Genomic DNA, 13,141 nt, shown 5'->3' with positions numbered 1-13,141 from the left:
GCTGGATTCTTATAAATGATTAATGCCGTACCAGACATCTGATATTTTTTGTTTAATTTTCATTTAATGTAATGGTGCAGTGGTTTGCACTGTTGCCTCACAGCCTTTCTTTGTAGAGTTTGCCTGTTGTCTTGTTTTTGCGTTAGTTTCCTCTTGAATCAAGCTTCCAGCCACGGTCCAAAGAGATAGTTGTTAGGTTAATTGGGGATTCTACATTAGCTGTGGGGGTGAATGTGATAGTTTACCTGGTAAACATGGATGGAAATGGATTTTGTGTGGTAAATGCAGTAAATCAACGCTGTACTTTAAGTGTGAACTAACAGTAACTTGTGTAAGTGATTGTGAGAGTGTCTCTCTTTGGTCCAGTTGGCACCATGTCCTCTTACTCCCATTTCCAATCTGGGAGAGTCATCTGCTTTAATAGGCTATCTGGCAAATGAAGAGTCTCATGCACTGTAAATCTGAGGGTGCTCTTAATGGCAGCAGATTAAAACAGTTATGTCCTATGGAGTGTGCCCTGACAAATTTCTATAATGAACACCTTCTTTATGGCTAGTATTATTTCAGCATGTATAAGCACAGCTATGAGGAATTGAAGCTTGACACCAACTGTAATTCTAATCAGGACTGTTGTATAACAAATTGCTGTCCAATGAAAGTTGGAGAAGGTCACAAAACTGTGTTAGCACAAATCAGTTTCTTTTGACATATTTTTTTTTATGCTATCTACTTTTCTCAATCGTCTTTTACTTGCAGACACTGACAATATCACACATCTACAGTAATGCCATTACTATGTCTGTCCATACTTTCCAGTTTGCTTTCTATAAAACATGCATAGCTTTAAAATCAGCAAGCTGTGCTAAATTAAATTAGTAGATTATCATTTTCGGTTGTGGTGATTAAACCTCCAAGCTCCTTATTTTTTAAGTCCATCAAATGCTTCTGGTATTTTCAGATAAACTCGTTGGTTGATAATTGGGAAAATACTAAATAGTAAAAATAAGTCGATATTAATCAGTAACAAAAATAACAGCTTATAGCTCTTGCTCCGGCTATATGTAACCTTAACTACATTTGTGTGGTAAACATGCATTTTCCCTCAGGTATGAGAGCGATGGTTGGGGACCGCCCATGCCTGTGCAGACATATCTCCACCAGGGCATGGAGGATGAGCTGGAGGAAGAGGAAGAAAGGGTTCCCACCCCGCCTATCCGGGGAGTCGCCTCATCCCCCGCTGCTGTGTCTTTTGGACAGCAGTCCACAGCCACCCTGACCCCCTCTCCCCGAGATGAGATGCAGCCCATGCTCCAGGCCCATTTGGATGAGCTGACCAGAGCGTACCAACTGGACATGGCAAAACAAACATGGTAAACACAGCAGCATTAAAAAGCATTGTAAATATTTAAATTAGATACTGCAGTCCTATCAATCTATTTATCTAGACAGATATACTGTTGTAGTCGTACATGCATTGTTTTTATTTTACAGTGCTTACTGTACATTGTGTTCCTGTTTATTGCTTCCAGGATTTATTCTGTTCCTGCAGTATTCCTCATGTCAACTGTGTGTGCAGCAGAGATAAACCCATTAATCATTCCATTTTAATGGGCCCATGCTACCACTTAGGCGACTACTGTATTTTGCTCACTCTAAGAGACACAATTTCGTACCCATGGTTGTTTACTCCCCCTACACTTGTACGGTGCATTCCATTGTTGTGCTCATGCAAGTCAGATGAAGACCATGCTTCATTCTGTCAGCAACGCGCAGAGAATGAGAGACTGGCATTCATTCATAATAGTGAAGTGGGTGGTAGTGGGAGAGCTGGGAAGCCTTGTCAGGAAGGAGATGTCATGTTACCCGGTAATGACTCTGTTGGTTAGAGAGCATCTCTGACAACACCAGAGGGCCAGTAATTACAACCAATTCCCACTGCAAACCGCGTCAAAGACTTTGCACTCCTCTAACAAACGTGACTGTCAGCAGAGCAGGCTGCCACTGAGGTGACAGCCATGTGTCGACAGGCCTGGAGAGCATCCCTTTATACCATCCACAGCAGCAATTAGTAGGTCATTGTGTTAGCATACAAGCTGCACTGTGGAATTAGTGAAATTGTCCATATTTATTCAGCGGCCCACATAATACAGGTCTCTGTAATTAGCTCTACATTTCCACATGCAACCACATGTTATACGTTCAATAGTCATCACCGCTCCACATTCCCCAATATCAGATTATATGGAGTATTTATTTATTTTAATTTTTTTTTACCAGGCACATGCAGGGAGGCTCTCTTCCTCCCCAGGCTCCAGCTCCTCCAGTGGGCTACGTGTCGAGCACAATGGTTTCCGACCTGGAGACTGACCTGCCTGATGATGAGGAGGAGGAGGAGGAAGATGAGGAGGAGGATGAAGGCTATGGAGCCAGGCATCCCCGCGGAATTGAGCACACACCAGGGTCTAGCATGGACAACCTGGACAGCTCTTTAACAGGTAAGGCTGTTGGATTTGTATCTGGAGCCAGCGGGGCTTTAACCTAATGTTGTTAACCGCAGTATAATTTATTTTAATGCATAAGTAAATGGGATTTGTTTCTTTTTATTCAAATGTCCATAAGCAGGTAAAATGCATTCAACTCCCATCGTTGTTACATCTTGTTTAACGGCAAATGGATTGCTGTTCATAACACGTTCTTCATGACTTTGGTGTGTTAATTTTTGGCCCTCAATCAAGTTTTTTAAGCACCTTTGGCAGGCTCTGGGGAATTACAATTATCATTTTCAAAAAAGAAAACAGATAAGAAAGTCCATGAATTTTAAACAGGATAGTGAGAGGGAAATTAAGAGGAGGGAGAGGGTAGGGGAGAGTGACTGTGATTTAACTTGCACACAGCTCCGGAGCCAGAGCCAACCGTATCTTCCCGAGGAGATTTGAAATAAATTTCACGTGCGGCATATTCCATTCCAGACTAGAGGCACCATTTCCATTTTTACAACTCACTGAAAACTTTTACAGCCGTCTGTTGAGGGGACATATGAAGGGCATGACATTGCAGTGGAGGAGCTGGGTTCTGGATTGCTGCTATCATACTGACCAGGCCTGACTATCCATCTGCAATGTAAAGGGGTAAAAGTGCAAAAATGGACTTTTATGATAAAAGTGACATATGGGGAATAGGTTTGGTAGAAAATTCTAGTTTAGTGTTGACCTGTGATACTGTGTATCCATCAGGTTATGTGTGTAAACACTGAAAAATAAAGGCTATATTGAGACATTTATGGGTGGTAAGAATAAGGAAGAGAGCAAAAAATCGAAGGAGCTGGGCTATCTGAGAGAGAAAGCTCAAAAATAAGAAGACAAACAGTGCTGTATATTGGCCTACCCTGTCAGTAGAAACATTAAAGAGTGGTTTTCCAGGGGATGATGGAACAGTGGTTTTGGTAGCACTGACACATGCTGCTGCTGATGTATTTAGAGGAATATAAAGCGGCAACGGGGCCCTAATCTGCTGCATCTCTCCTCCACTGTATTACTCTGAAGACAGCACTATTTCTTTTTATCTCTCTCCAAGTCTGCCTCTCACCCCATCGTTTGACAACACAGACACGGCCCCAGCTCCGGGGTGAGCAGGAGGAAGAGAGGGAAAAGGGGAGACGCTGCTGAGATTTATTGTAGCCACCGTTTTAAGGCTACACAAACAGGGGAGGGGCAGGAGTGAGATTGCTGTCAAGCGTCGCTTGATGGATTTGTCATTGTTTTAATAATATGGAAATAGGTCTGTTTTCATAATGTTACACCAAAGGCCAGTAAATCTAACTTTTCAGTGATGTTCCAGAAAAAAAAGAAGAAAAGAACCTGCACTCTCCTCAGGGGCATTTTTCACCAGCGGACTGTCTGCACAGGTTTTCCAATGCGTTATTCCATGCTCTGAGTTAAGGCAACTTATTTTTAGCTGATAAATGTAACTCCTCCTGTTGTGGTGGTATTGCAGAGCGATTGCTTGCACGAGCTACAGAGTTGAGGTGAACACGTAGGTATTACTTGGCTCTATATAGGTCATGCACAGCTAAGATGTGGTGGCAGTGAAGCTGTTATGCGTACAATGACTTGAAAGCTTGGCTGTTCTGGGCGATTACTCACCCATAAAGTCTTGCCAGGTTTGCGAGGTGTGGGGTCAGATCTCCTGGTGGCAGGTAGACGCCTGCTCATCAGGGGGAATGATTTTCCTACTTAACGACATGCAGATTAGGGTTCCCGTCAGTGTAAATCAGTTTTAGTGGCAGGAGGGAGGCAGCCTGGGTTTTACTGCCCTCCATCCGCCTAGCATTTACTGGTCTTGCTCTATCAGTGCATATAACACTTGTGGGTGTCGGCCAGCGTTTTTTCGAGAACACAGTTTGGCCCATTGCTCTTTTTCAAGATGTGATAAAATGGCAGATATGTAGAGCAAACCTTGGTCTGGAGCCAAAAAAAGTTATATTTCTAGGGCAAAAAGAAAACTAGATTGAATTTTTATCAAATTATGTTAGAATGATCACAGTTTGATTGGATTGCTGTTTCTGAGAATAGAAGTGCTCCAGAGGTTCTGCAGTAGAAAGTGGCAGTTAGAGCAACTGAAAAGTCATTCTGTGATGTGATTTGCTGAGGCAGTGTTCCTTCGCTGAGCCGAAAGGACTTGGAAGCTTCAGTGCTTTGGCTGGCACTGCCTATACTTCATTATCTGCTCTATTCTTTGTGGGAGGATTGGACCCAGTGGAATTGCTGTCTTTCTTTCTTAGTGAAAAACTCTTAGAAAAGAATTTCAAAGAAAATGGCCAGGAAAGATGGAGGGCTCAAACTAGTTGCCTTCGATTTCAGTTTGCTCTGTGAAAATGGGATGTGTAAGGGGGTACTCTACCTTATGCAAGCCTATATTTTATAGAAGTTTCCATTAATCTGAGAGAATTTCCCTGCAATAGGAGTGAAAAGATGTTGCAATCTCTTCTGTTGAAAGTGCAATTCCATAAAGTCACAACCAGTGACTAAGTTACAGTCTCTTTGAGACATCTGGTTACAGACAAAGAGACTCACAGATGGGGAAGTTGGAGAAGCCTTTGAAGGGGATTTCCCAGTGTGTCTGGTAAAATAAACCACAGTGATATTAACAAGTTTTATGTCCAATTGTTAATGTGCTCTATTGTGTTGCAAAGGGAAGTGCCATCTGAGAGAGCACCCTCATGTGTTAGTTGTGTTCATTTGAATCACAGCCTGCAATATGCAGCAGTCCTGGGCCAAGAATCTGCTACCTTTGTATTATCCTGACCTTTTAATGAATCCTGCTGCTAACTTTTGTCCCCACCGTTCTCTAAGCAACCTTTAGCCTCACATCTCCCCAATTCTGTGTTACACCAGTTTGTCCAATCACATCGCTCTGTGTGAGGGAAGGATAGTGTGTGTGAGCTGAGTGCTTGGGTTTATGCCACTTTAGCAAAGACTGCCAAACCAGTCCCACTGAAAGCTGTCACATTAGCCGACTGTTCTCTGTGTTTTTGCTTGCCAAAATGGCATATTTTTATTGGCAGAGTGATGCTTTTATATTTAAAGTGCTGGCCTAGCTTTTTATGCGAAGGAAGAAAAATGAAGGCATAAAGAAATATAGTAGCATATAAGCCAAAAGCCTGACAATATATACACATTTTATTTATTTGTGCCCCTTTGATCCTGTAAAAATACTCGCTTGTGTTGTTGTAGCTTATTGAGCAGTATATTGATTAATGCTCATAGAATTTTAAATCATTAAAGTGCTGTGCACATAGAAGTTAAAACCTGTATTTTTCTTAAAACTACTGCACATTTTTAGACAGCGATGGTTGTGCATTTTTAAACGGGACTAAAAAAAAAAACTGTGCGCATACCTCCAGGTGTTTGATTCAATACGATGTTTTGTGAGATGTCACCTGAGGCAGTCGTGTAGCTAACTCTGCTCTGCACAGGTGCGCTCATTGTTCTTTATCAAAAGACGTGCAAAATAAGTTGATGACAGTCCTGCTGTTCCACTGTGTATATTCTGGTGTGTGTAAATGTGCACTTTTGTGTGTGTGTGTATGCAATGTGTGTGTTTATAATAGATGAAAGAGGGCATGCCAGAACAGAATGACTATACAAAGCGCTCACCTGCAAGAACAGAAATGCCCCACAGCAAATTTAATTCATTTAAGTGTACAATATTCATATTGCTTCTTTTTTTTAAGACCACTCAATAGGTTTATTCATCTAAATGTCTAATCAAAGCACAGATGTTCAGAATGTGAGCTCATATATCCATAGAGGCTATAGCTGTTGAATCTGTATGAGCTTGGGATTTCAGCGTGAGTGTTTCAGATAAATAACTATCCATTTACACACATACTCACATAAACACACACAAACATCTATGCTGAAACCTATGGTGTTCTACAGGGTCCATGGTGAATGGGTGGGGCTCGGCCTCAGAAGATGACCGTAATTTCTCCAGCCATAGGTCCAGTCTGGGCAGTTCATCTGATGGCTCGATTTTTACCCACTGCAGTTTTGCCCAGGCCCTGGTGGCTGCTGCAGACAAGGCAGGCTATCGCCTTGAGGGCACTAGCCTCAGCAAGAGAGGTTGGTGTGTGGGACCAGATATCCATTGCTGGGCTGGACCGTCTGCCACTGACAAATTATCTTTTCATCTCTGTTCTAATTGTTCCTCCTGTCATCCATTGGCTGATGTTTTCCCCATAATGCTGCCTTGTTATTTTCTTTTCTGTTGCTTTTGGATGCTGTGCCCAGGTTGTGCATGGTACCTGCTCTATATGGCTACATTGCGGGTATTTCCTGATCCTTAAATGTGACTTAGCTCTGATCTGCCTCTGCTTTCTTTGGTGCATTGTGTAATATCTGGGTGATATGCTATGCTTAAAACCTTTTAAGGACTTCAACCAAATGCTCTCCTTTCTAATGAAAACATTTACCTTTTTCCCCTATTAGGCTTGCTGGATCTTGATTGATAACTTTTCCTTTTCCTGATGACTGTTTTGACTTCACTGTTGGCTCCGTAATATCTTTACTAACCATCTGGCCTGTGGTCCTTTATCCCTCCTGCAGGTAAAGGCTTGTCCCATAGGCCTCGGCCCAGCAGTCCATTTTCAACAGATGGCAGCACAGTCGGCACACACAGCTTGGGCCACCAGAGGGCCACTAGGCCAACTCGCAAACCCAGAAGTCAGGGCACAACACCCCATCGGAGAGATGCTGGTGCAGACGGTGAGGGAGGAAGCAACCAAAAACACATTTTGAAAATTTAAATTTAAAAAAAGGGGTTATGGTAATATATACATAACTCATGTATTCAGTTGATTTAGTGTGGTTTTCTCTTGGCACAGACCTACCTCCTCCACCTGAGCCTCCTCCCTGTCAGGGGCAGGGCCGTATCCAGGGGGGCCGCAGTATAAACAGCATGGCGCCCCCAACAGATAGGAAGGCTTCTTCCTTAGAGCGCCCGCCTATTTCAGGATCCCTGTGTGGGCCAGAAGACATGAAGAGCTCTATTGACAGACAGACGCGCACTTCTTTGGAACATCATCGCCAGGTTCAAGACAGGCTGGGCTCTGCAGACCGAGCTGATGATGGCCGCAGGGGCCACAAAACAGGTGCAGATGAAAATATTTAGCCATAAAACGGGAACAGGCATTAATGCATTAAGGCTAACACAGAGATAAAATTTCACTTTAAAGCATAGTATGCAACAATGTGTGCGCTAATGGGTTACAACAATTGCAAAAGCATTAGGCTGAAAGTCAGGTGAGGCTTTCCATGTGGTTGTTAGGACTTAAAGTTTTTTTTATGAATTAATGTAATAACCAATTGGAAATGTTTGTCTTGCTGCTGTTGTTCAGGAAAGCACATTACATTTTGCTCACATAAACAATTCATCCTTTTTATTTGTTAAAAAATGCACTTTGCAACCTAAAACAAAATCTATAAAATAATTATACTCACATAAAACCATTCATTAGCAAGAAAAATAACATTATTTTCAAAGCAAGTGAAGTCAAAAGGGAAGTGGAATATTTCTTGTTAATGACTGAACTATTTATTTTAATACAAAGATAATTCCTTTCATTATGGCCAGAAAACAACAATAACACAGGAGTTTAGCTGCTGCTGTGCCTTTGCGGTTGGGGATTTTTCTCTAAGTGATTGTGTTGAAGTTAGTCATGCTGCTTTGAGACTGGGCTCCCATGAACAGATTGCACTGTCTGCCACTTGCTCTGGTTTCCAGAATGCCCCCCTCAGCCCTCCCTCAGCCACCGTAATGCCCCTGTAACTGTTGCCAGTACCAGCCTGCTCCACTCCAAGTAAGGCAGGAGGCCCCAGCAACTGAAATGCACTCTAATCGCTTTAGCTTTCTCTTCTCACACAAACAGCAGCTCTCTACACTCCATCTGTGTGTGTGTTCATTAATCTTATGTGTGCACACGCCTGTTTGTTTGTGACCGTTAGAGCTCTTCATGCTGCGCTCCTTGGACTCTTTGTGCCAGGAGTTTCTCAGACAGTTAATCTGAGGCTGTGAGACAAAGACAGGTGTCACAATCAGCATTTTTACGAAAAACACTGTAGGTGAATTCCCTCATGTTTCAGTGCACTGACTGATTTGCAGTAGGCTCCAGTGAGGTCAGGGAAGGCTATATTACAGTCATTAGCAGAGCAGTGGGGAGCAGTTTGATGAGATTTCACGCAATGATGGAGACTACTGAGGGTCAATGTTATGTTGCCCTGCAGCAGGAGGTGCCACAGCAGCCAGTAGTCCCCCTGTTATTGTATTTACCCTCATCGTAAGGGTGGTGGCTGCAAGGCCATGTGCGAAGCTGAGAGTCCTCTCCGTGGCACGCCCTGGCATTGCTCGTTGGCACGGCCACTCTGCAGATGTCAAGAGTGTGGGGTGGTGGTTGCAAAGTGTTCTTTGTCTCCATGCATCAGATGCAAGATGTGTAACACTGCAATAATAAAAGTTCAAACTTAAAGTATGCCTCTCGGTTCCTATGTGTGTGTTTTTAGAAGAGGGGTGTTTGCCATATAGTAAACCATCGTTCCCTTCCCCTGGTGGCCACAGTTCTGGCACAGGCTCCTCCAAGGGCTCAACAGGGCCACGCAAGACTGAGGGTCCACGACAACCACAGCAGTGGACCGCCACAGAGCATGCTGAATTTCTGGGGACCAACGGACAAGGACAGTACTCAGGAGAGTTATGTGAGTAATTTAGTACTTTGATGTTTGACAGCAGTGTTTTATGGTATATGGCACGGCACATATACTGCAGTAAAAAAGGGCAAGTTTTGTAGTGCAGCAATGCTTACCATAAAATTACTATAACTGCATCTTGCCAAACAACAGTTTATCCACCCTACTTGTGCACACTTCCTGTGTTAAGTGTGTCTGGCTGTTTCAGTATATATTTCCTGCAAAAGCTTGTCAGTGTTTGTGTAAGTGGATGGATTCAACTTAGATTTTATTATACTGGCAGTTATTGTTTTAACTTGGGAAAGAGTCAGTCCAGCTGTTTCCTTTGAATTCCTGGCAAAAATGCCTCCCAACATGTTTATTAGGTTCTTTACTTAAAGCAAACAATTTTTTTCTCTTTTTTTCCCAATCCTAATGTTTTCTTTTATTCCTCTTCTCACAGAGTGATCTGCCTGCAGTTTAAACTGGAGAGAACCTGTTCTCTCTTTGGAAGAGTGACACCCTCTTTACCGGGGTAGTGAACTTTGTCCTTACCTGTGTGTTCTCAGAGGGAAGCAGTGCAGCAATGAGAACTACGGAGAAAAACAGTGTCACAGAACTGTAAATGCGATGTATAGACACAGACATACTGTACATCTTACTATGTTTTTTGTCCTCAAGAAAATATTTTCCACCTCCTACCTTACTCCAATTTTCTTTTTGTTAGAAAAAGGCAAGTTAAAAAAGAAAAAAATCAAAACATCTATAAGAGAACAAATTTTCTGGTAACTGCCCTTGAGGAAAAGGGGATTTTGTTTCCTGTAAATATATTCTTTAACTTGTTGTTGCATTGCTATGCAAGCCTGATTCTGTTTGAGCTTTTTATTTCCATATACAGGAACAGTTGGGTTTTATCTGGTTATTTGTATTATATGTGAAATGAGTGGCTGTTGTGCCATAAAATAATTGTTTTATAATCCATTGTTTGTTGATAGCTACCATTAATTATTATCATTATTATTGTTATTATTAATTATTGTTTTTGCACTGCAATTTTTGGTGATAAGCACAAAAAAACATAGCTCCTGCTGACATGAAGAACCGGAAGAATATGTGAAGAGGAGTTTCTGTACTGTAAAGTAGAGAGAAGAAAAATATATGCTAATGTACAGAGAGATATTAAAGAGTAATGCTTTGCTCACAGACAGCAACAAATAAGGCACCCATTTCCACAGTTGAGACAAATTGGGTGGCAGACACACAAGGTTCCTGAGGGTCTGAAGGACAGATACGAGGCCAAAAGAAGTACAGAAAGGATTCTGTATTGCTGTAGTTGGTTATTTAACCCCTAAAATAATAGAAATATCTAGTTTTCGATGTTTGGGGGCAACTCCAAGCATTGGCTCCATTCTAGTACAAGGGTTTCCGAGCATTTCAAATTCTTTTTCTTTTTTTCATTTCTATTAGGTTTTACTACCTAAATAATTCAGTAAAACAGCACACTTAGAATAAAACGGTTAAAAGGGAGGAGTCGCTGAAATCTATCCACATGCTGCAGTCCGGTCGGAGCACTTACAAAGGCAGATTTGTGATTCTTCTATGGCCTTAATAGGTAGGAAACACAAACAAAGGAGCATTTATTGTTATTAGTGGTAATGTTACTCCTAAATCATGAGTGGAACAACAGCAATTGTTTACATCTTTTGTGTTTTTGTTTGTTTGTTTCATTTTATTGTCTTTTGGTTACTAATATTTTTGTAATTGTTTGATTTTTACAGCACTTACTCTTTGGCGTTTGTGATGTTGTCACTGGGTACAGTATGATCCAGGAAAACAACACACCGACCTGCTGGGTTCAGCTGGGTGCTGTTCATTAATGAAATCTACAGAAGCGGTGGTTGGCCTCCAGTATGCTAAGATCAGCACAGTCTTGTGTCAGTGATGTTAAGGGATAAAAATGAGTGCGTATGTTTTACAACGTAGCTGTGAGTGGAGAGAAAATGGAGAAAGGCCTTGTATATTAACTAGTAGGTCTCACTGCCTCCATGTGTGCAACCCGAGTGTGGAGCAGAACACTTTCTGTCTGCCCGACTGCCACAACACACGCACACTTATGTTTTGCCGCTTTCAACTTCTCAGCCTCTGATTCTCAATTGTTGTCTTTTTCAATGACTTTTTTTTCTTTTTTGGTTGTCCTTTTTTTAATGAGAAGCTTGTTTCTTTGTATGCCTTTTATGGACTCCAAAACGCTGCTTAAAACAATGTTTTCAATATTAATGTTCAGGATTTTTGTGGTTTAATGACTGTTTGTTTTGTCTTTTTTTGTACTGCTAATGTTGATAAAGGGGGGGTGGGAAACTAAAGGCCATCAGATGCTGTTGTACTGTTGTCGTCATGCCATGTCATTTTGGTTTTTTTTTACCATCCACCCAGTGGCCAGTGTTCTGGAAATGAGGTGCAAAGAGTATCTCAGGTTATTTTACATTCTGGTGGTGTTTATGTATGTGTATATATGTGTATATATCCATACGCATCTCCACTTGATTATGCCATTCCATTTCCATTGACAGTTTATCCCTCTCATGTCTGATTCTGTCGTCCCCTCTTTTCTTTTCTGCTGTGGACTTTGAGTATAATGTGCTGGTTCATCCACCTTAAGATGTCAGTAAAAGAACATACCAAATTAAGATTGTCTAATGCGTTTTAGTGTCTCTTTAATACTCATTGTTTTCTTTTAAATCACAGTGTCGTTTTGTATTTATTAAAATGATAATAAAAGTATATTGTGAAATATGCATAAAGATTTGTGAGATATAAAATGTGTTTTTTTTTGTTCCTTGTAAAGTTTGGTGTCAGAGCCGAGCAGCGAGGCCATAATGAGATGAAAGGCACACTGTGCTCACAGCATGGTGAAGTGCCGGGTCAGTAGTCGTCACTCTTCGTCTTGCATGTTCACTGCACTGCTCTTCTCATGTCAAAACTGAAGAAACTTACAATCCTTTCAACACAAGGAGTAAAAATGCTCACAATTTGCTTGTCAGGAGGACAAAGGATAAAAGTGCTTTTCCTCTCCTTTGTTCATTTTCTCAATATTGTTGGTTCTTTGTAGCCTATCTGTGTGTTGCCTTTTTTGCTATAAAAGAGGATTAAAAATGACAAAAAGAGAAAGGTGTTGGGTGAAGTCTTTCTGTACAGTAAAGGGTGAGGTCGACACCCTGATCCAATGCCATTTCTACAGTACGGTACATTCTCCTTTTTTTCCCCTGTAAACCACCTTCTGTATTCACTTGCATGTCCAAGAAGAGAGTGGATCAAGAAAATAAACTTTTACAGCTTCATTCCCACGTCCTGTAAGATAAATCCATGTTCTTTTATTTCCTTGTACCTGGATCAATATCAAATAAAATATTTTTGAAAAATGGAAAATGGCTTTGTCTGTGATAGAAAGACTATAGCGCGGGAGGTCAGATTCGACACAGTATGACAGACAAAATACATACAGTACATACAAAAATACAGTCAAACAAGATTATTTTCAAGGTTAAATATTCAGTTTTTCTTGGATACTTGCACTGCAGCTGCAACATTAAAAATGCAAGTTTGCCTTTTTTCTACAAAACATGGCCCTGCTAATATCTTAATAGTGTTTGACTCAGCAACAGCACAAGTGTAGTTTATTTTGTGCTGTGTGTGTATGCAGTAGAGATGTTTAGCTCACTGTGTGTTTAAAAGGGTTCCTGACTCAGCTATGCGTTTTATGTCAAACCAATCCCTGCCTTGATCCTTCCAGAAGAGCAGCTTCAAACACAAACCCAAATCTCCTAAATCACTGAGACAGGCAGCTTGCTTTCAAGCTCTCTTGCACAGAGCTCAAACTAAAATCTGTGAAAATTCTCCAAAAAACTTGTGAAAGAAGTGGT

General features: G+C 41.4%; 1 protein-coding gene across 12 annotated transcripts in view; it reads left to right on the top strand.

The window, feature by feature from the left end:
• The window catches only part of robo2 (roundabout, axon guidance receptor, homolog 2 (Drosophila)), a 259,000-nt gene extending 246,358 nt beyond the window's left edge, over positions 1 to 12,642 (top strand). For 10 of the 12 annotated variants that reach the window (XM_014338483.2, XM_014338481.2, XM_005937499.3 and 7 more), the window contains 7 exons: positions 1,107 to 1,370; positions 2,278 to 2,495; positions 6,441 to 6,623; positions 7,107 to 7,265; positions 7,385 to 7,651; positions 9,060 to 9,251; positions 9,685 to 12,642. In XM_014338483.2, the coding sequence (XP_014193969.1) occupies positions 1,107 to 1,370; positions 2,278 to 2,495; positions 6,441 to 6,623; positions 7,107 to 7,265; positions 7,385 to 7,651; positions 9,060 to 9,251; positions 9,685 to 9,686 (1,285 nt within the window). In that variant the 3' untranslated portion in view covers positions 9,687 to 12,642. The remainder of the gene's footprint in view (positions 1 to 1,106; positions 1,371 to 2,277; positions 2,496 to 6,440; positions 6,624 to 7,106; positions 7,266 to 7,384; positions 7,652 to 9,059; positions 9,252 to 9,684) is intronic. The other 2 variants (XM_005937501.3, XM_005937505.3) reach the window with 2 other exon arrangements.
• Positions 12,643 to 13,141: the final 499 nt, after the last annotated feature.

Source organism: Haplochromis burtoni, unplaced genomic scaffold, assembly GCF_018398535.1.
Source record: "Haplochromis burtoni strain Fernald_Lab_line unplaced genomic scaffold, NCSU_Asbu1 Contig_234, whole genome shotgun sequence".
Classification (NCBI taxonomy): domain Eukaryota; kingdom Metazoa; phylum Chordata; class Actinopteri; order Cichliformes; family Cichlidae; genus Haplochromis; species Haplochromis burtoni.
The sequence above is the reverse complement of the archived record's forward strand: the minus strand, read 5'-3'. Positions and strand labels throughout refer to the sequence as shown.